Source organism: Petaurus breviceps, unplaced genomic scaffold, assembly GCF_028583685.1.
Source record: "Petaurus breviceps papuanus isolate PSGF00001 unplaced genomic scaffold, PetGlider_PUasm1.0 90760, whole genome shotgun sequence".
In the NCBI taxonomy this organism is placed as follows: Eukaryota; Metazoa; Chordata; class Mammalia; order Diprotodontia; family Petauridae; genus Petaurus; species Petaurus breviceps.
In genome coordinates, this window is record NW_027187338.1 from 5,103,957 (window position 1) to 5,130,090 (window position 26,134).

General features: G+C 43.5%; 2 protein-coding genes and 1 long non-coding RNA gene across 4 annotated transcripts in view; 2 read left to right on the top strand and 1 right to left on the bottom strand.

Annotated features, from left to right (window-relative positions):
• Positions 1-209: 209 nt before the first annotated feature.
• On the bottom strand, positions 210-8,341 carry SNIP1 (Smad nuclear interacting protein 1). Its single transcript, XM_069067962.1, has 4 exons — positions 7,976-8,341; positions 5,499-5,601; positions 3,303-3,901; positions 210-2,427 (listed from the first exon to the last, which is right to left on the bottom strand). Exons 1-4 carry the CDS (start codon positions 8,290-8,292, stop codon positions 2,166-2,168), a joined length of 1,281 nt encoding a protein of 426 aa, XP_068924063.1. The 5' UTR covers positions 8,293-8,341; the 3' UTR covers positions 210-2,165.
• A 57-nt stretch (positions 8,342-8,398) lies between these two features.
• Positions 8,399-10,875, top strand: LOC138146224 (uncharacterized). 2 transcript variants are annotated; one of them, XR_011164427.1, is made up of 3 exons: positions 8,399-8,725; positions 9,195-9,272; positions 10,639-10,875. It is a non-coding gene; the product is annotated as an uncharacterized lncRNA (long non-coding RNA). The 2 variants fall into 2 exon arrangements; XR_011164426.1 differs by lacking the exon at positions 10,639-10,875 and adding an exon at positions 10,408-10,614.
• A 155-nt stretch (positions 10,876-11,030) lies between these two features.
• Positions 11,031-26,134, top strand: part of DNALI1 (dynein axonemal light intermediate chain 1) — a 22,842-nt gene continuing 7,738 nt past the window's right edge. Inside the window, exons 1-3 of the mRNA XM_069067964.1 lie at positions 11,031-11,378; positions 12,097-12,245; positions 25,985-26,134. The exon at positions 25,985-26,134 is cut by the window's right edge and continues 20 nt beyond it. Coding sequence (XP_068924065.1) covers positions 11,298-11,378; positions 12,097-12,245; positions 25,985-26,134 — 380 coding nt within the window. The 5' untranslated portion in view covers positions 11,031-11,297. The remainder of the gene's footprint in view (positions 11,379-12,096; positions 12,246-25,984) is intronic.

Here is a 26,134-nt window from a genome sequence, read left to right on the forward strand (position 1 = left end):
TGTAGCAACACAAGTGATCAGAGAGGCACTGGAGTGAGAGACAAAGAACAAGAACAGGCTAAGGGAAAACTCATTCTGTTTCAAAGAAAATTTAAAAACACAAAATTGGGTTCTATACATCCACACATTGGATAGTAGATATTAAGCATGTAGTAGCTGGCAAAGTCACTGGAGACAAAGACCTAGGGGAACAAACTGCAAATTGCTAAGTTGTTGCCCCTTTTAATTTTAAGCTTATTAAATGTTCACAAAATAATCAGGTGTTTTCCAAGGCTTTTTGTCCCCCAATCTGAACAATTGAACACTAAACTCCACTAAACTCCAACATGTCACCACATGTGGTGGTCAACATTGGTCAGCTGTCTGAATATCATCCATAACAAGATAACTGGGAGAAAAGCAGGAAACATGCAGAGATAATTATAAAGTCTCATATATTTCAATCTAAGAACTAATTAAAAGCAAAACTGACTTTCCATTTCTCTTTTTCTTTCCCTAGCCAGCACTCTGGTAGTGGTGTTTGTGTAGACTGAAATATAGCAAAGCCCTATGGGAGGGGAAGTGAAGAAGGGCACAGATAATCCATCCACTGAATAATCAGGCCTTGGTTTATATGGAGCCAACTATACATAGCATACACAAAAGCCTCTTTACACTCACTGGTAAGGATAAACATTTCACTCCCAATTTAGAAAGCACTGATGCTTCAAAGCGCTTAAAATTCATTTATATGGATTAGTGATCTGGAATTTAGTTCAGGTTGTCAGTGGTGTTCCCACCTATTTCCCCTCTCAATTACCATTTATTTCCACTTCAAAAAAATTTTTTTTAATTTAAACCTTTTAAAAAAACAAAAAATATCAAAAAAACCTTTGTACTAGAAAAGTATTACACTTTGGGGCTGAGTAGGACTACATTTACAAATTCTTTTATTGTGTGATCCCAAACTATATATAAATGAGATCCTGCTATTCAAATAACAGGGTGATCTATTCCTTTACTCATAATGTATTTCATTTTTACATTACAAAAAACCCCACTCAGATGCATGTAGTACACACCTCTAGCCACCACCCACACACACCCACCCACACACATTCTCATTCAGTTTATATATACAACATATGTACACAGACAAAATCCATCGCACACATATTTGACTGGGAGAAGATTAGTAAATAGGTGTTTCCCTTACCTCAGCTCCTCCCTGCTTATGATGGGGGGGAAAGACATGGCCTTTCAGGATATTAAAAAATACACTAAGTAGAACAAAAATTTCTTTCTAACACACACAAATCTAGTTAAAATGAACAGATTGCTCCAACATCTGAGGTAATCCTCCCACACAAGTGACGCTATGAATTAGGAGAAAAAAAATGATATTATAAAGACAAGATAAACGAAATTAATGACAGACTCAGGCTACTTTGGGAAATATAGAATCCTCTTATGTAAGAAACAGATTCATGACCCATTTTAATCTCTTCCCCGCAATAGCCATGATTTTACTGCCCTGTCATGTATTGCATCAAGACCCAACATTTGTCTGCATATAAGCAGTCAATAAAGGTCGTATGTGTGGTGAAATCTCATCCCCAAAGACCTAAATAATGGAATACATTTCTATGATTTGAGGTTAACTGCATTGAAGCTTCGGTGTATATAATGTGGGTCTGTTTTGCTGACAACTAAAACCCGGGCCAAATTCTGTCTAGGTATTTACAAAAAATAAAACATGAAAAACTGCTGGTCCATATTTCTTAGTAAAGTCACTGTACAAAGCAAATAGCTGCACAAAGAGAACATGCTATGTTTCTCTTTTTAACCAAGGGTCTACAGTTACCAGGCAATAGTTTCCAGAGCACCAACTCATGCCACGCCATCATGCTTCTACTACACACAATGGACGACTGTTATTGGTGAAATTATTCTGAAAGCAAATGTCCACACTTATGTGGCTAAGAGATCACAGAAAGAAATAAGTTCAACCAGAAACACAAATTATCAAATTTCTTAAATTTTAACATAAGTTGATCAGCAACAGAAGAAAGACTTAAGGCAATAAGAGGCACCAGGGAGTGCTGCTCTGCTCTTTAAATTCCAAGTCCAGGCCTTCCACAAAGGAAAAATTCTCTTAGCAGCTACAGGAGCTTCTCCTGAATTTGCTAGCTGTCAGATATCTCCTCCTCCTCCTCATCTTCATTTTCTTTTCTATCCACCTCAGAAGTATCTGAAGACTCATGAAGCAGTACATATTCTCTGCTACTGAACCCAAATTTGAGTACATCCTTCTCCTTTAGTTCATAGTAACGCTGTGGCTCAATGCGCTGGTTGTTCAAGAAGGTCCCATTGCCTGAGCCAAGGTCGATGATATATGGTCTTACTCTTCGGCCAGTTGTTCCATCAGCACGGGTGTACTCTACAAGTCTGGCAAAAGAAGAAAACAACTTTTAATTTAGCTCATGCAAAAGCACCGGACATATAAGCCTGGTTTACTAATGTACAGCTCTCTTTTACTAAGTAGACTAGATTCTATAAACAATGTTATTACTAGCTCAAGTTAAAATTTCTCCAAAAAAAGTAACTTGAGCAGGTATATGAGCAGAGGAAGTTGCTTATACACCTAAGTGGTAGGAAAAGGGAATAATGCCCACTGAAGAACTCTCTTATAGATCACAAAGACAAGGGGTGGGAAAGTATAAATCAAAAAGTCAAAAATAAACCCATTCATTAGTCCTGCTCAGAATAAAGGGTCTCATGACATGGCTAGTATATAAAGAAAAATCTGTGTGATTTTTCTTTCACCTATGGAGACCTACAGATAACCAGGTTCCATTTAGTTCAGTGAAACCCACAAAGTCAATATTAGATACATGGAGTCTGATCACCCCCAAAAAAGGTTTCAGTATTACAAATGGAGGCATTCCGGTTATTTATATACATTTTAATTAAGTCAAATGCTTGAGAAGGTTGTGTAATGTAGTGGAAAGAATAAGAACACTGGACTTGGAATTTCAAATACCTGGATTTAAAAAGTCCTAATTCTGGCACTGTGGGACTATGGGGAAGTCACCTAGTTTCTCAGAGACTTGTCAGTTTCCTAATCTGAAAATGGGGATAAATAACAATACTTTCTCTACCCTCCCTCAGATAGTTGTAGAAAAGATTACTTTGTAAATCCTCAAGTAGTAAAAAAACATGGGGCAGTTTTGTTTTAGGAGTGACTGCAGAAATAGTTACATAGAAGCCCTGACTTACTTATTACCTTAAAGGTAACAAGTTGAAGTTTTACTAAGCCTTACCTATACTGAAATACTGCATGCTGCTTTGAACAGGAAGGGTGGTCAATAGGAATATCTGCAATTCGTCGGTGTCGGCCCAGAAGATAAGCGCTTTGTCTGTGGATGTACATGACAGGGAGTATCTCATCATTCTTAAAGGGGTAAAGGCGCCAGCGTTTCTTTGGGATCCGTGCTTCTGGAGGCTCACTATACTTTATCACCACACCCCGGAACATGTTGGTATCCTCAAGAAGTGCCCCTGATAGTTCAAAGCTGGGTTTCTCTTTATTTGGTGGGTCTTTTCCTTTACTGTGGCCACCAGCAGACGGCAGAACAATCTCCTGATTCTCATCACTGCTGCCACCCACATCTTTCCTCTGGCGACGCTCCCGTCGCCGAGAGTTATAAAACTCTCTTTCTGTTTCCTGTTCCTGCAGGTTCTGGGCATCTCGATTCCGCCCACCACTAGGCCTCTCACTAGTGGTCTTCCTCTGGTTAGAATGGCTATGGTGTCTGTCCCGGTCACCATTTCTCTCCCGCCTGTGTTCTTGCTCTGATTGCTCCCTGTGTTGCCTTTCATCTCTTCCTCTTCTGGGGCGGTTTTCACTTTCCCCCCGTTCCTGAAATTCAAGGAACCATTCAAATGTAGACAGTTCCTAATTAATAAGGTTACTTTCCAAAGCTCATTTGCAAGTTCATTATTTGAAATCCAGAACATCTTCCCAAAGCAAAAAAAATGTTACAAATACACAGTCTTGAGAAGTAAGGAGTTAAGAGGGAAGAACTAAAAGAGAAAGCATTGGTTCCCTCTTTCTTATGGAAGGGCCAGTCATAGATAAAATTTTAAAATACACAATGTTTGCCTTCAGCATTCTCCTACCTCCTGGCATCCTTCTTTCAAGTGCCTTCAAGTTCTACAAAGAGTTATTTGGGGATAGTGCAAGAAAGAATATAACTATATAACTTCTAATCGAAGTAAATCTTTAACTACTAAAATTGCATGCAACGAAGAAAAAATTTTCTAGCCAATAAGAACAACATAATTTGGGGCAGGAGTAGTCAACACTGGCCTCGGAGGCCAATCCTTGGAGTCAGCTCCTTAATTTGATCCTGTTTCTCACAGCTCTGTCTTTTTCTACTTCGGAACACATAAATTCTATTAAGGCACCATATTTTTTTCGTAATTGGCTTCCATTGTGGAATAAGGAGGATGCAGGAGGGTAAGTATAAGTACATATAAAACAGAGGCTGCCTATATTTCTACTTTGTATAAACCTAAAAAAAAAAAAGGCCAATGTATGTGGTAAAATTATTTGGTAGGAACATTAAATTTAGGCCATATTGTTCTGTCCCACATATTTTTGAGATTCACTCACAGTAGCCAGCTTTTTAGGAACTAATTCTAGGAAGGAAGATAAGAAATTTCAAGATAATTACTTTGATTGATAGGTTATTTTTAAAGTTACATTCTGAAATCCTCAAAGACAAATACACTGTTAAAGAAATGAGAGATGGGGTGGCTAGGTGGCACAGTGAATAGAGCACCAGCCCTGGAGTCAGGAGGACCTGAGTTCAAATCCAGCCTCAGACACTTAACACTTACTAGTTGTCTGACCTTGGGCAAGTCACTTAACCCCAACTGCCCTGCCTTCCTTCTCAAGGAAGGAAAGAAAGAAAGGAAGACAGAAAGAAAGAAAGAAAGAAAGAAAGAAAGAAAGAAAGAAAGAAAGAAAGAAAGAAAGAAAGAAAGAAAGAAAGAAAGAAAGAAAGAAAGAAAGAAAGAAAGAAAGAAAGAAAAGAAATGAGAGGTATTAAAAGAGTTGTACATTTAAGAATTAGATGACAGAGTTACAGTATGTAGACAGTGGCTCTACTTTGGGAAAGCTACAACCAGCTGCCCAAAGATAATTTATTCTCTAAGTGGTAGAACCAATAGTACATCATGGAATACTTGCCATGGAATACAAGCAGTGGCCAGAGCCTCCCAACTCTTGTTCTGAACCTTAAAGATGATAGTATGTCTATTTATGTTCCAAACTCTTCAAGTAACTAGCTCTCTTAATGAAAACCAGTCTATATCCTGCCCCCCTCTCTCAATAAAATTAAAGTAACTTTGGGGCTCACATCCTAATTGAAGAGGAAAGTCCACATTCTGACACTAGGAAGAAGAAATTCTTTGATCAGAACTTGGGAATGAGTCATGTCAGTTGCAATTACCTGCTTCACCTTGACTACGGGATGGTGAGGGCTACGGCTTCTCTTATTCCGAGGAGATCTGCTTCTTCTCCCAAAGGACTTGTTTTTCCTTTTGGTTGGTGATCTTTAGAAAACACAGCACACACAGGAATTGGTGGCTAAGCTTTGAACCTCTACCCCAATTTCCCTCACCCAAAAAAAAAAGTTTTTGACATCTCCTCCCTAGTCTGCTATGAGTTATCATAGGCTTGGTGAAGATTAAAACTTTGCAAGCTTTGGTAAATGGACACAAGGAAAAAAAAAGGATTACACACTGAAGCAAAAACTATCTTCAGATTAGAAGATCTAAATGATTTTCTTAGATCTGTCACTTAATGTATGATCACAGGTAATAATTCATATTTCTACAATAGTTTACATTTTACAAAATGATATATCTCTTTGTGACAGCCCCAGGAACAAATAGTATGATTATCCTTACTTGGCAGATAAAACTATGGCTCAAAAAGGCTTAGACAATGCTCACACAGCTAATAAAAGTCACAGAATGCTGGAGCTAGGACTCTAAACAGAGATATTCTTACTCTAAATTCAGTGCTTTTCCCACTATATTATACTGCTTCTCCAAAAAAAAAGGGAGGTGGAATGGGGGACAGAGGCAGGACAGCAATCACATAGGGCTATGAAATATGAAACACTGTGACTTCATGGTGCAGAAGACTTCACAATTAGCAAATCCTTAAACTTTCTAGACTTCAATTTTCCCATCTATAAAATTCAGTTAGACTAAATACCTGAGATAGAACCTGCCTCCAACTTCCTCTCTTTCCTTCAATTCAGGCTTGAACTCAGATGCCTATTAAGACCCTCCTGATAACTATCAACCCAATTCCCTCATACACTGGGTCTTAGTTCTTCTTTATGGCCTCATCTTTACTTAACTGAAAAATGAATGGTCCCCTCCAGCTTTAACTCAATCTCAACTCATGATTTTACTGGTAACCTTTACTTCACCCTATCCCCTCAGCCTCATTACTCTGCTTTACTGAAATCTCACTTCTTCCTCCAGGGGTGAATGTGACCCTGAGTTTTTGAAGGCTATGCTTGAAGTGAATAAGTTGGAAAGGCTTCAAAAGTTCAGCATTAGTGATAAGACTGTTCCTCTGTTGCTTCAAGACCAGTCTAGATAAATTTGAAGAGGCTCATCACTAGAAGGCTGGCCAAGTGATTGACCACAACAATTCATAAAAACCATCTATTAAACTGTGGAGGAATGTTTCAACTTATATTAAAAGAAGAGGTATGCATACCAAGGAAACCACAGAATCTTAACATAGGAACAAAATATTGGCAGGGAAGGATGTAGGGTAATAGTAAAAGGGCTGTAAAGATGAAAAATAATATAGATCCTTTAAGTGGTATAAAATCTTGTTTATAGGCACTAGGGTAGAGGTGAGAATGGTAAGAGCAGATTAAGTTATATCATACAGTTTACAAATTCCTATCCTCACAACAAACATACAAAATGAACTAAATCCAAAACGCTGAGACAAAAAATAATGGCAGCAAATAGTGATAAAAGTAATTACTCATATCTAGATAGCCCTTTAGGCTTACAAAACCCTTATATACATTATCTCAATTCACCCACAAAATAACTGTTCTAATATAATTAATATAGCAGCTAAGTTTCAAAGTGGATAGAACGTCAGGCTTGGCGGCAGGAAAACTCATCTTTCTGAGTTCAAATCTGGCCTCAGACACTTGCTAGCTGTGTGACTCTGAGCAAGTCACTTAACCCTGTCTGCCTCAGTTTCCTCATATGTAAAATGAGCTGGAAAAGGAAATAGCAAACCACTCCAGGATCTCAGCCAAGAGAATCTCAAATGGGGTCACACAAAAAAACCAACACAACTGAACAACAAAAACATAATGCAAGCATTCTTATTTTTATTTTATAAATGAGAAAAGTGAGAGCCAGAAAAAGAAATCACCACCGTCAGAAGGCTAGTAAGCAGTTAGGTCAGAATTAGAACCCAGATCTCACTGGCCGGGGTTCTTTCTACCACACCACAGCTAACTCTCTAAAGAGGATAAGTCTGCCCACGAATAGCAACAAGTAAGACCAGGAAGGGAGCAAAGGTATAGGAAAGGTCCTGTAAAGAACCAAAAAGTTTAAGGACAGTTGAGAAAGCGGGTAAGAAAAGACTTCCTAGAAGACACAGGCCTCCCTTGGGGCTGGACAAGGAAAAGGGAAGGGATGGATTTGAGGCAGAGGAGTCTTGGAGGGATCCCGAATTGGAGCCTGGACAAGGACGCGGGGCCACCAGATCGGGAGAGGAGGAAGCTCCCAAAGCTTAAGGGGAGTGCACCCAACAGGGCCACCCAAGGGAGGAGGGACAACCACCACAACCGGGACCCACTGAGGGAGCACGGCCGGGGAGAAGTACGAGCGAGGTGTCCCCGAGTCTGAAGGTGAGGGGGAAGTGGGCTCGTACCTGCTGCAGCTGCCGGCGCGCTCGCCGGAGGCCCGAGCGCTGCGGGCTCGCGGGGCCGGGGCCGAGGACGGGGGCGGCAGCGGCGCCTCCTCCTCCCGCGCCGGGCTCGGACTTCCCGAGGAGCCGCGCCGGGCCCGGGACCGTGGCCGGTGTGAGCGGGACGCGGGGGTCGGGCTGCGCCGCTCCTGCTTCACCAGTGACAGATCTGGCACCAGCACCTCGTCCCCCGCCGCTTCCCCCGGCTCGTCCTCGTCCTCCCGCCGCCGCCGGCGCCGGCGCCGCTGCCTCCGCTCCCGCTCGGGCTTCGCCTCCTTCATTCTCGCGACCCGGGCCAGTCGGCTCCTCAGCGACGGCCAGAGAGCGTACTTCCCGCTTCCGTTTCCGGGGCAGCTTCTATTCTTCTTCCGGGAGCCAAACGGAAGTCGGGCGCCTGGCGGACTTTGGGTCGCGTTGTGTTCGCGCCCCCTGACGGGCGCTGCTGAAAACAACGCGACTTTCGGAAGAGCTGAGAGAAGTCTGGGGGAGCCTCGGTGATAGGCTTACTGGAGTTCTCATCCCCTCCCCCACCTCGTCTCCCTTACCACGCCCACTCAGCCTTTCCCCCTGGGCAGCAGCTGGGATTTATTCGGTCCTCCCTAATCGAATCCTCTCCGCAGTCCTGCCAAGTAGCAGCTGTTACTGCCCCCATTTTCCAGATAAGTAAACGGAGGCAGGCTAAGGTGAAGTGAATTGCTCAGCTTCAACCAGCCAGTAAGTGTCTGAGTTCGGTTTTGAACTGGGGTCTTCCCCTGATTCTGGGTCCAGCCCTCTGGGCCACCCCGAGTGGAAGAGTTAGGGTTCGAACCCAGGTGCCCCTTCCTGTCGCCCTTTTACCAGACGGTATCGTTATCAGTTATCTTGTTACTGCTGGAAAAAGGGAAGAGACGGTGGAGCAGAGGAAGAGGAGATGGGGTAGTGAGCAGGATCATACTTTGTTCAACTTTTCCCTTGACAGAATGCAAACTCTTAGAGGGCAGAGACTTTTTGTTTCTTGAAACCAGTGCTAGCACAGGGCCTGGTTCAGTAGTAGGTGTTTATTAAGTACTAGGAAAGAAAGAAGGGAGGGAAGAAGGAAAGAAGGAGGGAGAGAGGGAAGGAGGGAGGAAGGCAGGCTAGAAAGGAGGAAGAAGAAAGGGGAAAGGAGATTTAGAGACAAGTTATTTATTATTTTATTTTGCAGATCAGAAGACCAATGCCCAGTGGGGTTGAGTGATTGAGGTAATGCACAGTAAGGAGCAGAGGCAGAATCCAAACTCAGGTTAGTCTCCTGAGCTCCATTCCCCCCCCCCCTTTTTTTTCTTTTTGCTGCTTTTTGAAGGGAGGAAGGCAGGGCAAATGGGGTTAAGTGACTTGCCCAAGGTCACACAGCTAGTATGTGTTAAGTGTCTGAGGACGGATTTGAATTCAGGTCCTCCTGACTCCAGGGCGGGTGCTCTGTTCATTGTGCCACTTAGCCACCCCTCCATTTTCTTTGGTCTTTCCACTGGACTACAGTTGTTTTCTTATTTAACATCCTTGGTTTAAATTCTGTTCTGCTTAGACCAAAGAAGCAATCTGTGACTGCTTCTTAGGGCATCCAATGTAAAGCTCTGTTATCTCCCTGGAAGGATTTTTGTCTTCATTTGTCACAATCCACCCTAGCATCTCTCCACAGGAACTTTGGCTGCACCACAAATAACAAGGAATAACAGCACTTCTGTGAGTTGTAAAAGAGAAACAGGATTCAGGAGGAGTTCAGGCTCCAAATGGAAGGGTCCTGTGAGTGAGGCATAGCACCAGACTCATTCTTAATTGCACAAGAATTTATTAAGCACTGATTGTGTCCTGAGTCCTGGACTTAGTGATGCACGAAAATCAAGAATTCTGGTAATAATAATGGGAGAAGCAGCCTGATGTAATAAAGGACCAGCCTTGGAGTCAGGAAGACGGAATCTGAGGCTTAGCAGTTGTAGAACCATGGACCAGTCATTAAGTTTCTCAGTGCCCAGGAAGCTCTCTCTGAGTCTGCAGAAGTTATAGAAGCATTGCCTATCTGAACCATTGCAAGTAGTTTCACCACCGGGAATTCTCTATAAATGAAATTTCATATCCAACAAATTAAACTCCAAAATAACAGTAGAAGACAAAAAACAGTTCTCATTTGCGAATGAATAAGAAGTGATTTGTTGGGGCAATTAGGTGGCGCAGTGAATAGAGCACCAGCCCTGGAGTCAGGAGGACCTGAGTTCAAATTCAGCCTCAGACACTTAACACTTACTAGCTGTGTGACCTTGGGCAAGTGACTTAACCCCAATTGCCCTCCAAAAAGCAAAAAAAAAAAAAAAGTGACTTGTCCATGGTTTTACAGCCAGTGCCTTAGGCAAGATTCAGACCCAGGTCTCTGTCCCTTGCAGCTCATACCTTGGCTTCCAACAGGATGGGAGAAGATACTCACAGAGGCTCTTAATCTCTGTGTGTGTGTATGTATGTGAAGGATACCTTTAACAGTCTAAGTAAAGTCTATGTTTTAAAATAATACTAGCTAGCATTTATACAGCACTTTAAGGTTTGCAAATTTGTTTTACATGTGTCTCATTTGATCCTCGCCACAATCCTGGGATGTAATTAGTATCTACATTTTACAGATGAGGAAACTGAAGCAGGCAGAGGTTACATGACTTGTCCGAGGTCACACAACTAGTAAGTGTCTGAGGCAGGCTTCGAACTCAGATCTTTCTGACTCCAAGCCCAGGAGTCTTTGCTGCACCACCAGCTGCCTGAAATAAATCACACAGGATTATAAAGAAAAACAATTATACTGAAATGCACTTATCAAAATGTTAAACAACTTCACAGACCTAGGGTCAAGAATACCTGCCTAATAATATAAAGGGGACTATGGTGATTAAGAGGTCTCATTTCTGCAGCGCTTTAAGTTCTACAAGGCACTTTTCTCAGAAGCATCCATGTGCCCCAGTAACAGGAGGTGTCTAGCCCAAGGCCACACAACTAGCTGAATTCCAGAAATGAAGTTCCATCTGGCTGCGCCTGGGTGGGTGCCTAGTCCAGGATTCTTTTCACCACACCTGCGCTAAGAAAAGAACTTGGAACTGATGGGGCAACAGCCAATCCACAGTTCTCATATCGTCAAACCCACCACAAGCCCCGCCCATCACCACTAGCTCCGCCTCCACCACTAGTTGTGGGCAGCTGGAGCACGAGTGGTAGGGAAAGGGGGGGGTGGGGCCTCGGTTTCCATGGTGACAGTAAACAAGGCTTCGAAGCCTCTGCTGCAGCAGCCACCATGATTCCTCCAGTTGACTCTCTGCTCAAGTATGACACCCCTGTGCTAGTGAGCCGGAACACAGAGAAGCGAAGCCCCAAGGTAGAACCCAGGGCCCGGAAATGGGGACTGCAGGGAGGGAGGAGAGGTGAAGAGAATGTGGAAGGGGAAGATGGAAGGAGTGAGAGGGGAGAGGATGTGGGAGGAGAGGAAGGGGCAATAGGGAAGAGGGAGGATGGAAGAAATAGGAGGAGTGAGAGGGAGTGAAAGTGGGAAGAGGAAAACAGGAGGAGGGAAAGGACGGAAGAAGCATGAAGAGGAATGGGAAGGGAAAAGGAAGATGTGGTTGGGAGGAGAAAATAGCAAGAGGGAGGGGAGGGAAGAAGATTGAGAGGAAAAAAGACAGTGGGAGAAGCAAAGGGAGGGAGGAGATTATAAGAGGGAAGAGCAAAGAGGAAGCAAAAGAATGTGAGAAGGGTAAAGGGAGAATGAAAAGAAAGTGGGGAGGAAGAGGAGGGTGGGAGAAAAGTGGGCAAAATGAGGGATCACATAAGTGGATATAGTAGAAGGAAAAAGAATGATATTAGGGTGAGGAAAGAGGAGGAGGAAGGAAGGAAAAGGTGAGGGTAGATGCATGGGAGAAGGAATGAGAAGAGGGATATCATGAGAGGAGACACAGCAGAAGATGGGAGGGTAGAAAGGGAGAAATAAGGTGGGAAGAAGGAAAGGAAAGAATGCAGGAAAAGAACCAGGGCCATGGCTGCCCCAAGGCCAGTTCTGGGGGCCACATCACTGAGCTTTTCTGTCACCTCCTTCCCAGGCCCGTCCACTGAAAGTCAGCCCCCAGCAGCCATTGGCTACAGGGCCAGTCCCACAGCCACCCAAAACCAAGGCCACCCCTTCTACTTCTGCTGTCCCAGACCCCACCAAGCAGGCTGAAGAGATCCTGAACTCCATCTTGCCCCCCAGGTAAAAAGATTGAGGGATAATCAACAAGCTGGAAAGTCTTGGGATGGATGGATGGATTTGTGGTCCAAAGACTGGCTTAGCCAAGTTAGCAAAGGCTTATCTTGTGTTTGGCTGCAGGGCAGTGAGGTTTTTACTCAAAAATAAAAACTGTGATCATAACAACTCTATGAAGATGGAGAGGGAATAACCACCCTGATGAGATAACAAACCCTTGAAGTACTGATATCAGTACCTTGTGGCCAGGCCAGCCAATAGTCCTAGAGAGAGTCTCACAGTCCCCCCCCCCCACCCCAGGGCCCAGGATCACAGGATAGAACATTAAGAGTTTAGAGCTGTGAGGGACCTTAGAGGTCACTGGTCCAACTACCTCCTCACCCCCTTATTTTACAGATGGGGAAACAGAGTCACGTAGTGATATGGAGGGCCTGGATTCAACCTTAGGTCCTTTGATTCTAAAGACCAGTGCTATGTGATACAAACAGATAGGCACCTGCTTCACATCATAAGAGTGGGGAGAGGCACAGGAATTCTAAGTCCCAAAGATACTAGGATCTTCCCCCCCTCCCCAAGGTCACTTAGCTCTAGAACCCAAGGGTCTGGGTCTCCTCACACCAGGGTCCTCTAATTATAATCTATATATGATCCCAGTAGGCTCCTCATTGCATCATAGAAGGTCAGACCTGGAAGGGGCATTAAATATTATTTAATCCAACTACTAACATGAAACTTGAGTCCAGAGTCCAGTCTAAGATCAATTAGTCTTAGCACGCAAGGGTCTCCAAGTTGCTCAGGGTCTTTCGTGTGCCTAATGTGTCATCTTTTTGTCCCAGCTGTTATCCTAATAGAATCATAGAACACAAGAACTGGAAGGGACTGCAAAACCATCCAACTCCAGCCATTTCGTTTCTACATATGGGGACACTGAGGCTAGGGAGGTGGTCACTTCTTTTCAGGAAGACCTGAGTTCAAATCTTGCCTCAGACATTCACTAGCTGTGTGAACCAGGGCAAGTCATTTAACCTCTGTCAGACTCAGTTTCCTTATTAGTAAAACGTAGATCAATAGCATGGTTCACAGAGTTGTTGTGAGGATTAAATGAGAAAATGTATGTACTTTGCAAACCTGTAAGTGTTATATAAATGCTAGTTATCATTATCATTACTATTATTGCCCAGGGTCACACTGGAAGGAAGCTCCAAGGAGGGATCAAAGAGAAATTTTCTGCTTGGGGGTAGATGGAATGATGACAAGAAGCAATGCAGAGAAGGCAGAGCTATAAAGTCTTACTTTACTTCCATTTTCTCTGCCAAGAATAATGATCTCTGGACTAGAAGGGACAAAGGGAGAATCGCTATTAGGGAATCAGAAACCATGATAAGTAAGGAGATAATAAGAAAGCACCTAGTTGCCCTTGATTGTCTCAAGTCACTAGAGCCAAATGACCTCCATCCTGGGGTGGTAACAGAACTGGCTGATGTGATGATTGAGCTACTTTCAGTGATCTTCGAAAGATTATGGATTTCCTCAGTAGTGACACAGGCCTCCCTGCAGTGTGTCGCTCCAGATAGTCCATCTCCTGACTCAGTGCATTTTCACTGGCTGTCCTTGATGCCTGGAATTCTCTGTCTCCTCAGCTTTCTCTCCTGGCTTTCCTCCAACTCCCAGCTAAAATCTCGTCTGTTACAAGAAGTCTTTCCTGATCCTCATTAATGCCAGTGCCTTCTCCCTGAGATTATTTTAAATTCACCCTGTCCATATCTCGTTGTACTCAGTTCTTTGTATGCCGTTTCCCTACCAGACTGTGAGCTCCTTGAGAGCAGGGAGCCGTCTTTTGCCTTTCTTTGTACCCCCAGCACGTAGTACAGTGTCTGGCACACAGTAAGTACCAGCTTAATAAATACTTGTTATTGTTGTGGTGTAGCGGAAAAAGAGCACTGAACAGTCATGAAACATAAAGTCTAATCTAGGCTTCTCCATTCGCTAGTGGAGAAATCAATCTCTTTCTCTCTCTGGTGTTACATGGGATGTAATGATCCCCATGTAATTGTCTAGACATTCCTCCTCTCTAATTCATCCTCCCCCCAACTATCAAAATAGGGGAAAAAATTGGGCTTGGGGGTGCCTTTGTATCCTGAGACCAGAGACCTTGTACAGCCCCACCTCCCTCAAATCAAAGTCAACTGCAAGTCATACCATGATCTCCCTGATGTCATGGTCCTTTTTGGGAATGGAGGACAAACAGAACATCAACCTAGTGAAGCAGTTTGCTCATTGTACTATAAGTACTTAAACTTCACTGAATAGGTGAATACAGAGGAGGAATATAGATTATGGAAAATTGGAGAGATTCTCTTGGATAGATTTTCAAAAAGGAAAAGGCTGAAATTTGCATATTATAAGCTTCTATCTGTTGCCTTCAATTCTTGGCATAATTCTAGAGTATAATATCAAAGGGCTGATCAGTGAATGTCTAGAAAAGGAAGTAATGGTCATAATCAACATGGTTTTATTCAGCATAGGTTATGCAACAGTAAACTCAGTTTCTTTTTTTGACAGGTAGATTGGGAGAGAGAGAGGAGCCCACCTGTAGCAAAGACTGTCACTGTGTGGCTTGAAGGGAGGCAGAATAAATATCTCGAACCTTTTCTTCCCCTACATTTCTCCAAGGCAACTTTCATTCTTGCCAGAAGAAGAAACAGGAAGTAAGGTCCAGAGGCTACTCTCCTCTCCTCAGAGAGGGGAGGTACTAGGCTAGAAGTATATCTGCTCTTTTAAATATTCTTTTAGGGGATGTGATTGTTTCAAACTAACTTGTGATCACTTCGTGTCACTTTGTCGTTTCTTGGGGAGGAGGGAGACTCTAAGCCCTATATAACCCATTAACCACCCAATACCAGTTCCATAATGAATACACATAGCAAATAGCAATGAAACTCATTTATCCAAATCATAGCAAAACAGAAACCAGAGAAAGTATACATCATAGAATATATACCAGACAATACAAAGTGAAGGGAATAGCTCAGCTCAGCCAAGAGAGCCCTGGATCTCACCCAATCGGACACTCCCTACACTCTCTAGTGTGGCAAGCTGGGAGTAGGGACATGAAGGAGACTGCTAGTTCCTCTCATTTCTTACCAGAGTCTTTCCCTTCAGCACCCTGAAGTGAGGTTGGCCTCTTCCATCTTCTCTCTCTTGAAGCTAGAAGACAAAGGCACCTGAAACAACTGGACACTTTGAAGAAGACTTAAAGCTTGATAAGTCCCTGATGAAGGGGATGGTCACAAACTTGAGCTCTCTGTCTTTCTCCAACTCCATCACACCCTTCAGGCAACTCAGGGTATTCACCTCCACCAGTAAGGAGAGTTCCTACCAATGGGCTTTGCTACAGGCTATAATGCCATGCACAAGCATCTTTCCAGAAAAATGCTACTGTGAACAGCTTTTAAGGTTCTGATTACACAGTATAGTGATCACTATTTATTCCGTAACAAATGAAAGAAAACTTTCAGAGAATCAAGGTACAGCATTCACAATATTACAACTTATCACAAAAAATCACAATATTCACAATATACTCTTAAAGTAAAATAGTCACTCTTAAGTTAACTCAATCAGTCACTTATCAGTAGTCTCAAAGTACATAGTCAAAGTCTTCCACTCATGGGGCTAAGTCTTGATTAACTCAGTCACTTATCAGTAACAATATCTTAAAGTACAATAGCCAAAGTCAGTTCTACTCTTGGGGCAAAGTCTTGATTAACTCAATCATTCACTTATTCAACAATCAATTACTAAGTATCATACACAAAACCCTCTACCCCTTAGGTCCCTAGTAAACTATAATTCCATAATTACTCAGCACTCAAGGAGAGGTCTTTTCATGTTGACTTGGGGCCTGTTCTCAGATTCCCTGGATCCCCTTCCATGGTCCCAGATTCTACCTGGATTCACCAGACTTTCACCTGGGTTCACTGGCAGACAGCTCCCAGTTCCTTGACCAGCTCTCTGGGCAGGTCCTGCTCCACACTGAAGTTCAAAGGGTCTGGTCCATGTCAGGTCTTTCACCATTTGTGCTCCAGAGAATTCAAGGCTGAACCAAGCCACAAACAAAGTCTCAGCATCCCAGTCATGTTTCAGTCACCTGGGCTCCAGGCTCCTGACTCCTGGCTCTGGGCTCCTTGGCTCCTGTTCAGAAGAAGCTCCACACAAGTTCTCAGGAAATTTTGGCTCAGTTCTCCATTCTCTCTTCTGTAACTGCTCTGCCGCCAGATCCTGATCTCGAGAAATCCTGACTGTGCCTCTCTGGGGCTTTTCTTATATACACAGCATTAGCTTCCTGTTTCAGCCAACCCCTTCCTGTTACATCAGTAACAGGAGACAGGAGTTCATACCTTTTGTTTCCCCAACAGAGGCTTGATCAGTTACTAAGTGTTAGGTACCTGCTACCTTTGCCAACACAAAGGGATCTTCAAATTCAAAATTACCATTACACAGACTTTCACCTAAATTTTAGCAAAGTATTCAACAGTGTCTCATGCTGTTCTTGTGGAAAGGGTGGGGTGGGGGGGGTTGTGGCCTGGACAACAGTACAGTTTGGTAGATTCAGAGCTAGTTGGGTGGCTACTCTCCTTCCTCCAAAATAGTCATTAAAGGTTTGATGTTAGCTTGGAAACAGGTCTTCAGTGGAATACCCCAGGGATCTGTACTTGCCACTATGCTGTTTGCTGTTTCTTTCATTGTCTTGGATAAGACCTAGATGGAAAACCAGACATGAAAAAAGGTACAGAGAATAAAACAAGTGTAGCAACTGAGACGGTATGCAGGGAGGAGAAGAGCAAGGAGTAGAGCTCTGCCTCTTTGAGGAGTGATTGAAGGAACTGGGGATATTTAGCTAGGAAAAGAGAAGCCTATGGAAGGATATCATAGTTGTCTTTAAAAGGCCTTTACATGGGAGAGGAATTAAGCTTGTTCTACTTGGGTAATGAGTAGAAGCTGCAGAGAGGAAGATTGAAGCTCAGTATAAGGAAGCACTTCCTAGCATCATAAGCCCTAGAGGGGGCATGGGCTGACATGGGGGGCAGCAGATGCCCTTCTCATTGAGGATCTTCAGGCGGATGATCAAGAGGAGTGAGGCCTAGTACAGTTTAGACAATTCAGAGCTAAGTGGTTGACCAGCCAGAAGGGATTATGGGGCAGTATGGTCTGGAGTATGTGGGTTCTGAGGGTGCATTCTAGCCCTGGCATTCTGTGAGTATGAAATTATAGAGGCAGATTTTGGCTAGGTATAATGAAATTTGCTAATAAGCAAGACCCAGTGGAACATTATTTGGGGATGTTATAAAGGGGAATCCCGTGAGGTACATGTTGGATTAATTGGCCTCTTAGGCCCCTTCCAACTCTCACATTCTGGGATTCTTTGAAGTATCAGGCAGTAACTAAAACCCAGGACTTATTATTTCTGGTGTTTCTACCCTGCTGCACTGTTTCTTCTCCAAACCTTTCTTCAAATCCATTTCCAGGGGCCTTTCTTCATGCTCTGGCTCATCTGTTCTCTTGTATCCTTGGGCACAGAAGGCTTCAAGAAACAAGGCATGATTTCTCTGAAGTGAGCTCCTTATATCAAGACTCAGTCAAGATATGATGAAGAACCTCCTAATAACCAGAGTTGTCCCAGTATGAGATGGGCTGCCTCTCACTGGAGGTGAGAATTTAAAGCAGAATCTAAAGAATTAAAGGTCATTTGGGGATGTTGTAAGGGAATTTTTGTTCAGATACAGGCTCAGTTGGAAACTTCTGAGGTGCCTCCCAGTTCTGAGAGGCTATGATTTTTTTTTTCTTGAGACTGGAAGTACAGTGGCCTCTCTTGGTCTGATCCCACAGCTAATCAGCGTGGAAGCTTTGAACTGCTCTGTCTACAACCTTGGGATTCGACACATTGAGGATAGACCCAGTGGGAACACCTGATTGACTTAGGTCACTGCAGCTCAGAACTCCAAAATTCAAGTGAGGGACCAGCATCACCCCCTCCTTATCAAACCTAGTGATTCTGTGATTGTGAGAGAAACCAGTCTCGTTATAAACTTCAAAAATATGGTGGAGAAAGCCCAGGTGGTTCTTTTATCAGCAGAAACAATATGATCCAGTGGAAAGAAGCCCATACTAGGCTCAGAAACACCTGGTTTCAGTTCAACTCAATTCATCATACATTTGTTAAGCACGGATTGCGTGAGACACTTTGCTAGGCATTGATTTTCCTCCCAGGTCTGCCACACAGTCCTAGCTCTCTGATCTAAGGCAAATCAAGCTCCTTTTCTGGGTCTCAGTTTTCTTACCTGTGAAATGGAACTGATAATCCCTTTCCATCTTTCCCTTGGGGCTACCATACAGTTGATAGCACTTTATAAATGCAAGTTATTGTTATTGTAATATTGCAGCTGCTGTAGAAAATGGATTGGAATAGGATGGAATAGAAAGCATTTGTTACTACCTTCTTACTATGTGTCAAACACTGCTAAGCCTTGAAAATACAAATGGAAAATCAATACAGTCCCTCTTCTCAAGAACTCACATTAAAGGAAAACCAACATATATAAAAGGTTTTAGTTAAAAAGGAACAGATTGAAGGCCCAGTGGTCCTTAGGGTGTAGAGGAAAGGTGGATGAGAAGGTCCAGGATTCTTTAGTATGCAAGCAGCAGGAGGCCAGATGGAAGCACTAGGGGGCAGTGAGGGCATAATGTCAGGACTACCATGACTTTACCATAGATAAGGTCAACTACCATATGGATCATAAAGATTTAACTTGAAAGGGCTATAAACCATGGATAAAGTAGAGAGGGAGTTGGTGTATGATTTTTTTTTTTGGTTTGCAGATTATTGCACACTCAATGCAGCCTCTGAAGTTGAGATGTAACAAATAATGGATTGATTGTCTGCTGCTTGTGCTAATTTTGGCCTAACAGTTAACACCAAGAAAACACAGGGTGTTCCACTAGCCATCACCACACCATCCATACATGAAACTCTTGGTTACAGCAAATGGAGAAGTTTTAAATGTGAATAAGTTCACTTACCTTGGCAGTATGTTTTCCAGGGATGTACACATTGATAATGAGGTTGATGCATGCATTGCCAGAGCAAGCTCAGTGTATGGGAGGTGCCAAAGGAAAGAGTGGGAGAGAAGAGGTATTGGACTGATTATCAGACTGACAGTCTACGGAGCCATTGTGTTGACCTCATTGTTATATGCCTATGAAACATGGACAGCATATGAGTGCCATGCCAGGAAAACGAATTGCTTCCATTTGAATTGTCTTGGGAAGATTCTGCAGATCACCTGGAAGGACAACAGCCAAACAACCACAGGTAGTAAGACCCAGGAATCTATCATGTCCCTAGAAGGGTTGTAGTTAGTGACTCCTTGATCATATAAGCTGTCATGAGTGGTCATGTCCTAATCAATGGTTGTTTGAAAAGACTTAATTGGTCCCAGGATCAAAGGGTAGGGGGGTAAAGGGTCAGCATCCGTCTGGATGTCACAGACACTGGGGCTGGGGTGGGAGATGGAGAGGTAGACAGCTTTTTTTTTTTTTTTTTAGCAATCGGGGTTAAGTAACTTGCTCAAGGTTACACGGCCAGTTATTTCTGGGTGTGGTGCTGAGTGTCTGAGCCCGGGATTCGATCTCCAGGTCGTCCCAACACTGGAGCCGGTGCTCTTACTCGCTGAGCCACCTGGCCGCCCCGGTAGACAGCTTTTTCAAGGAGTGTTGCAGTCAAGGGAAATTGAAAGATGGTGAAATAGCTAGGTGGACTGGAAGGAGTCATAGAAGCTCTTTTTAGTTTGTGGGTGGGCTGAGCAAATGAGAAATGGACAGAAGCCTGGGACTAGAACTGAAGGCAGGCAGACTGAAGAGCAGCCTAGAGGGACATCAAGAGACCATGCTTAGGGGAAGGATCTTTGAACTTAGAATCAGAAACTGTGGGTTAACTCCTTCATCTGATGTTTAACTATTTGTGTGACTTTGGGTATATCCATTGACCTCTCTGAACCTCAATGTCCATAACTGTAAGATGGGGACAATAAGCTTCCTAAGCACTGTAAGCTTCTGAGCCCAACAGAAATGCGAGGTGTTGCTATATGTAAACTAAAATGAGGGGGATGGGCTAGCCATGGCATTCTGTGACCCTTGGTTGATACCCACTACAGCACACCCCAAAAGCCTCTGATTCTGCTCAAGTTCTGTTTTCCTTTTCTTTCTGAGCTGTAGTAGGCACATGGTGGGCTGGAACTTGAAGATCTATCTGTTGTACTGAGCCTTTTTTTTTCCAGTAAGGAAGAATTTATTAAGCATGTATGACCTGTGTAACTATATTTCTATATAAATAGAAAAACGGGAATAGTTCCTGCTCTCAATGAGTTCACATTCTAATTAGGGACAATACACATAGGTTTTATCAGCACATCAAGTGGAAAGCCTATCTCAATTGGGCCTAGCCCATAGTAATCTAGGCCTCTTCCAGCACTGATCATAACCTTGGACTATGAGTTATTTACTTTTTTACTCTTCTCTCTTGACAGACTGTGAACTCCCTGAGGGCAGTAACCATGAGCAACTCATTTCTACCTTGGCTACAGCCCCGAAAACAGAACTCTATACCTTAAACATTTATCTTCTATTAACATTTGCTTCTGTGAGCAGGTATCTGTGTTAAGCTCTACAGAAGCCTTAACGATTAGATGAGGATAGTCTCTGCTGTCATGGAGTTCACAGTTTAGGAGCAGAGATGTGGCACATACACAAATAAATATAATATGCAATATCACATAAAAAGTGGATTAGCATAGCACTCACTGTGCTTTACACATGGCTTAATGTTTGCTTAATTAGAAATGATTTCTTGAAATAGAGCTCTGGAAAATCAGGTTTTGATAAAACCATTGGGATTTAAACAGAACTACTTAAGCCTTAAGCCCAATCACTCTGGCTCTACAATGATAAGTCCTAGCCCAAGCCTCACTTGGTCACTTTTTGGGTTTTGATGATTCAGAGTGAATGTAAATAGCAATTGTTTCTGTTCTGGCCTGAAACCCTGAGGGTCTTCCCCGCCTAGTTTACTTTTTTTTTAAGTATGAAAAGTAGGTCATATTTTGCCTCTTTTCTTACCTAGCCTTAAATCACTAAATGGGTATTGCCTCAGACAAACTGAAACCTGGAAAAGACCTTAGCTTAAAAAGACCAGGGTCACCCACTGTGTCTGCGGTCATCTCCAGTCTTCCTGATCTATGCATATCTTGCCACTACACTCAGATGGCTCCAGAGGCTAACTTGTACAACCCTGCCTCACTTAAATCCAAATCACTTGCAAGTCAATACATTACCCTCCTGATGTCATTGGTTCTCTTCCAGAACAAAAGACAAACAACAACAAAAAATTATATTCACTCAAAGTTCAGTGTAAGATTGGAGGCAGAATATAATTATTGGCTGGAAGTTGTGATCAGGAAAAGTTTCCTAGAGGAAGCTCACCATAGGGGATGGTGTGAGAGTGAGGTACTAGTCCATGGAGGAGAGGACTATGAGATAAAGCTGGAAAGGTAAGATGAATGACACCAGAGGTCCTTGTATGTCGGGCAGAGAAGTTTGTTCTTTATTTATTGGGCAATCAATAGGGAGCCACTAAAGGGACTTGAGTAGAGGAGTAGTATGATCTATGCATTAGCAAAATTACTCTTCAAGTTCCATGAAGAATGAATTGGCAGGAATGTTTGCTGGGAAGGTATTGCAATAGTCTCACCCGGTGGCAATGAGTGCCTGTATGAGGTGGTGGTTTTAAGAATAGAATGGAGGAGAAGGATGGGAAATGAGGCAAAAATAGAATCTAAAGGACTTGATAACTGATTGGGTATGAAGGTGAAGAAGAGAAAAGATTAAATGATCAGCTCAGCATTATGGATATGGGAGCCCATGTGAGCGGTGGTGCCACAGAAAGAACTGGTTTAGCATAGGAGATACAGAGCGCCTGGCCTTGGACATGCTGGAGGGCCGTTCATGAGTTGAAAACGTGCATCTAAGATTTAGAAGAAAGGTCAGAGCTGAAAGGATGGACTTAGGCCTCTTCTACCTAGAGATGGGAGGTGATGTTGAGAGAGTGAATGACATGGCCAAAGGAAAAAGCAGAGAGAGGACCAAGGACTGACCATTGAGAAAAGCTTTAGAAGAGGACCGAGTGAGAGGAGAAGCAGCTAGAGATGTAGGAGAAGCAAATTTACTTTTGCAGAACAGTCTTGATTCTGGGACTCATCTTGGTTCACCAGTGAGCATTCTAATTACACTTGGAGTCACCATGTCTAGTTATAAGTTGTTTGGAGGGGGAAGAGAATTCTTTGGTGATTAAAAAAAAAATTTCCACAAAAGAGTGTGGTGTTTCTGAAACCAAATGGTTTCAATGCAGTGGCAGAGGGACAGAGGTTGGGGTGGATTTTTGACACCATACAGAAAGTGCTAACAACAGGACATTGTTGTTGTTGAGTCATGTCCAACTCTTCATGACCCCAGGGACCACAGCATGCCAATTCTGTCCATGAGGTTTTCTTGGCAAAGATACTGCAGTGGTTTGCTAGTTTCTTATCCAGTGGATTAAAGCAACTTAAGGGACCTGTCCAGGGTTATACAGGACTTGCCCAGGGTTAAAAGGTTAAGTATTTGAGCTCATACTTGAATTCAAGTCTTCCTGACTCCAGGCCCACCACTTTATCCACTGAGCTACTTAGCGGTCTCCACAACAGATCATTGGTTTTGGTGATTAGGAGGTAGTTGGTGATCTTGAAGAGAACAATTTTGATAGAGTGGTGAGGCACAGTAGAACTTCAGGGGACTGAAGAAAAAGTGGATAGGTGAGATGGGACAGTAGCTAGATGAACCAGAGGGGTCAGAAGAAGGCCTTTTCAGGATTGGGGAGGGCTGAGCAGAAGAAAAAGATCCAGTGGATAGAGAGAGATTAAAGATGCATGGGGATGGGGTGTGATTAGGAAGGGGATAACCGTGGGACCAATTCTGGAATAGATGGAAGGGATTGGGCTCAAAGGTGCCTGCTGAAGGATTTTATAATGTATTTTGATATTTCTCTGCTTTCATGATGAGAAGGAAATGAGAGAAAAAGGGGAGGGGCTGAGGGAATTGATATTGTATCCGCACTTCTCAATAAAAAGCTAGAAAAATATCTGCTGTCAAGTGATGGTGATAGATGGTGTTGTGTGACGACATTAGGAGTTAGAGGAGAAAAAAGAAGAGAAGATTTGGAAAAGTTGGCTGTGATGCTTATCTCCTCTTGTTGGAGAAGTGAATGACTAGAGATGCTGAATGAGGCATATATTATCAGACAATGTATTGATTTGGAGTGAGAAGAGTAAAATCCTATGTATGGCATTCACTTTGCTTAGCTACATTTCTTTATTACAAGAGGTTTATTTTCACTGGGAAAGACCAGTGGGGGAAAACTGATTGATTACACATTTTTTAAAAGAAGGAAACATTAAGGAAAAAAAGGAAGGGAAATTTCAAAAAGTTCAAAGGTAGATGATAGTATTGCTGTTCTTGTTGTTTGTCATTCGTTTTCAAAGAGGACCAATGACATCACAACATGATGTCTTGACTTGCATGTGAATTGGGTTTAAGTAAGGCAGATCTGCATAGAGTAGTCAGTCTTACTCTTTTTTCAGAGTCATCGAAACCCATTGGCAAGACAAAAATCAGGACGACTGGAGATAGCCTGGGCTGCAGTGGATGATCTCGGCATCTTCAATGTCTGACCAATCTCTAGGTGCTCCTGCGTCAGCTGCCTTCATGGCCATTGGAGCATGTTGTTTTCATTTGCTCTTTCTGCCAGGGGAAATTTTCACTTGTGGTAGACATGCCCCTAACTCACTGACAGGTTGGAGGCCCGTCAGTTACCTTCAACCTGGTTTAGCCCATTGGCTGAGACAGTTTACCAGGGTATGGAAGCTGTGCGTGCTACAGCTTCTTGGAGCCACAGGTGAAAGTGTGCCCTCACTCCAAAGTTGCTAATCTTCCCTGCACACCCCATATACCTTGAGAGCAGAGGAGAATGGCTGTCAAGAAGCATGTAGGGGCCAGCAGAGGCTATAGACGATGAATTTGTAATGAGTGAAATGAGCTCAGTTTTGTGACTTTCTTCAAAGACATTCAGCAGTCAAGAGTGAGAGTAGAAAAAATTAAACTTGTCTGTGGTCACAGCAGATGTGACATCTGAACACCTAAAGGGGCAGGAGGAGGTAAGGAAAGGAAGAAAGAAACAGGAAAAGGGTCCCAAGTAAATTGGGTTCAGCCAGAGGACTACTAGGAAGGGGTAGTTAGTGAATGGATGGAAGGTGAAACCAATCAGAAACTTGCTGATGGGACCTGAGATTCTTCGCCACGGGAAGCAGGAAGAGCCCTCATTGTGCATGGCCTTCTGGTGACTGCAGGTTATGGGAGAAGCCCTAGCAGGCATGAAACCTAGCTACTGTCTGACTCCTCACTCTCCCTCATCCCCCATATCTAATCTATTGCAAGTTCTGTTGATGTTACTTTAATGACATCTCTTGTATCCATCCCCTTCTCTCTTCTAACCCTGCCACCACCCTGGTACAGCCCTCATCACTTCATGCCCAGATTATTGAAATGGCCGGTTGGTGAGTGGGTCTGCCTGCTGCAAGTCTCTTCCCCACTCCCGTGCATCTTCCACCCAGCTGTCAAATTGATCTTCCTAAAAGCACAAGTCCCATCATCACACCACACATACACACACACACATTTAATAAACTCCAGTGACTTCCTGTCATTTCTAGGATGAAAATTAAAATCTTCTGAGTGGCATTCAAAGCCCTTCATCACTTTCTCCTCTTTCCCACCTCTTTACTGTCTTCTCACACCTTCCAGCCCTTCACAGACTCCATGCTCCAGTGACCCTGGACTCCTGGGTATTCCTCACACATGGCTGTCCCCCATGCCTGGGCATCTCTCTCTCCTCATCCCTGCCTCCTGGCTGCCCTCAGCTAAAATCCCTGTTAAAAGAGCCTTTCCCACTTCCGCTTAATGCTGGCTCCTCCTCCCTGTTTATTCTGCATAGATCTTATGTGTGTGTAGTTCTGTGCATGTTGTCTTTTCCGTCACACTGTGAAGTCCTCGAAAACAAGAACCGTCTTTTGCCTTTCTTTGTTTCCCCAGTGGTGGGGACAGTGCCAGAAATGTGGTAGGTTCTTAAGAAATTCTTTTCACTTGGGGTTAAGTGACTTGCCCAAGGTCACACAGCTTGTAAGTGTTACATGTCTGAAGTCGGATTTGAACTCAGGTCCTCCTGACTCCAGGGCAGCTGCTCTATACACTGTACCACCTAGCCACCCCCACTCTTAATAAATTCTTAATGGCTGACTAACTGACCTTAGGAATCAGAGGTATTGGGTTTGGCTTTGAGTTCTGTCACCTACCTTTCTGACTATGGGCACATCTGTCCTCAGCTGTGAAATGAAAGGGTTGACTTAGAGAGATGGTGTCCAAGGTTCCTTCCAGCCTTCATTCTTCAGTGCTATGAGTCCATGATTCTGTGATTTCTTAAGTCCTGGACCTTGGGCTGGTTAGAGGTCCCACCATCTTGTCTGCTGTGAGCACAGCGAGTTTGTGGTGCCTGCCTACCACCCATGCCCCTGACTTTGTCCCTGGATTGTGTGTTTTTGCCACAGAGAATGGGTGGAAGATACTCAGCTATGGATCCAGCAGGTGTCCAGTACCCCCAGCACCAGGATGGATGTGGTGCATCTCCAGGAGCAGCTGGACTTGAAACTACAGCAGCGACAGGCTCGGGAGACTGGAATCTGCCCAGTGCGAAGGGA

Coding starts and splice junctions, on each gene's coding strand:
- SNIP1 (XM_069067962.1), bottom strand. CDS start 8,292: ATGAAGGAGGCGAAGCCCGAGCGGGAGCGGAGGCAGCGGCGCCGGCGC. Junction 5,602..7,975: donor CGCGCCGGCAGCTGCAGCAG/GTACGAGCCCAC, acceptor TGTTTTCTAAAG/ATCACCAACCAAAAGGAAAA. Junction 2,428..3,302: donor CATGCAGTATTTCAGTATAG/GTAAGGCTTAGT, acceptor TTCTTTTGCCAG/ACTTGTAGAGTACACCCGTG.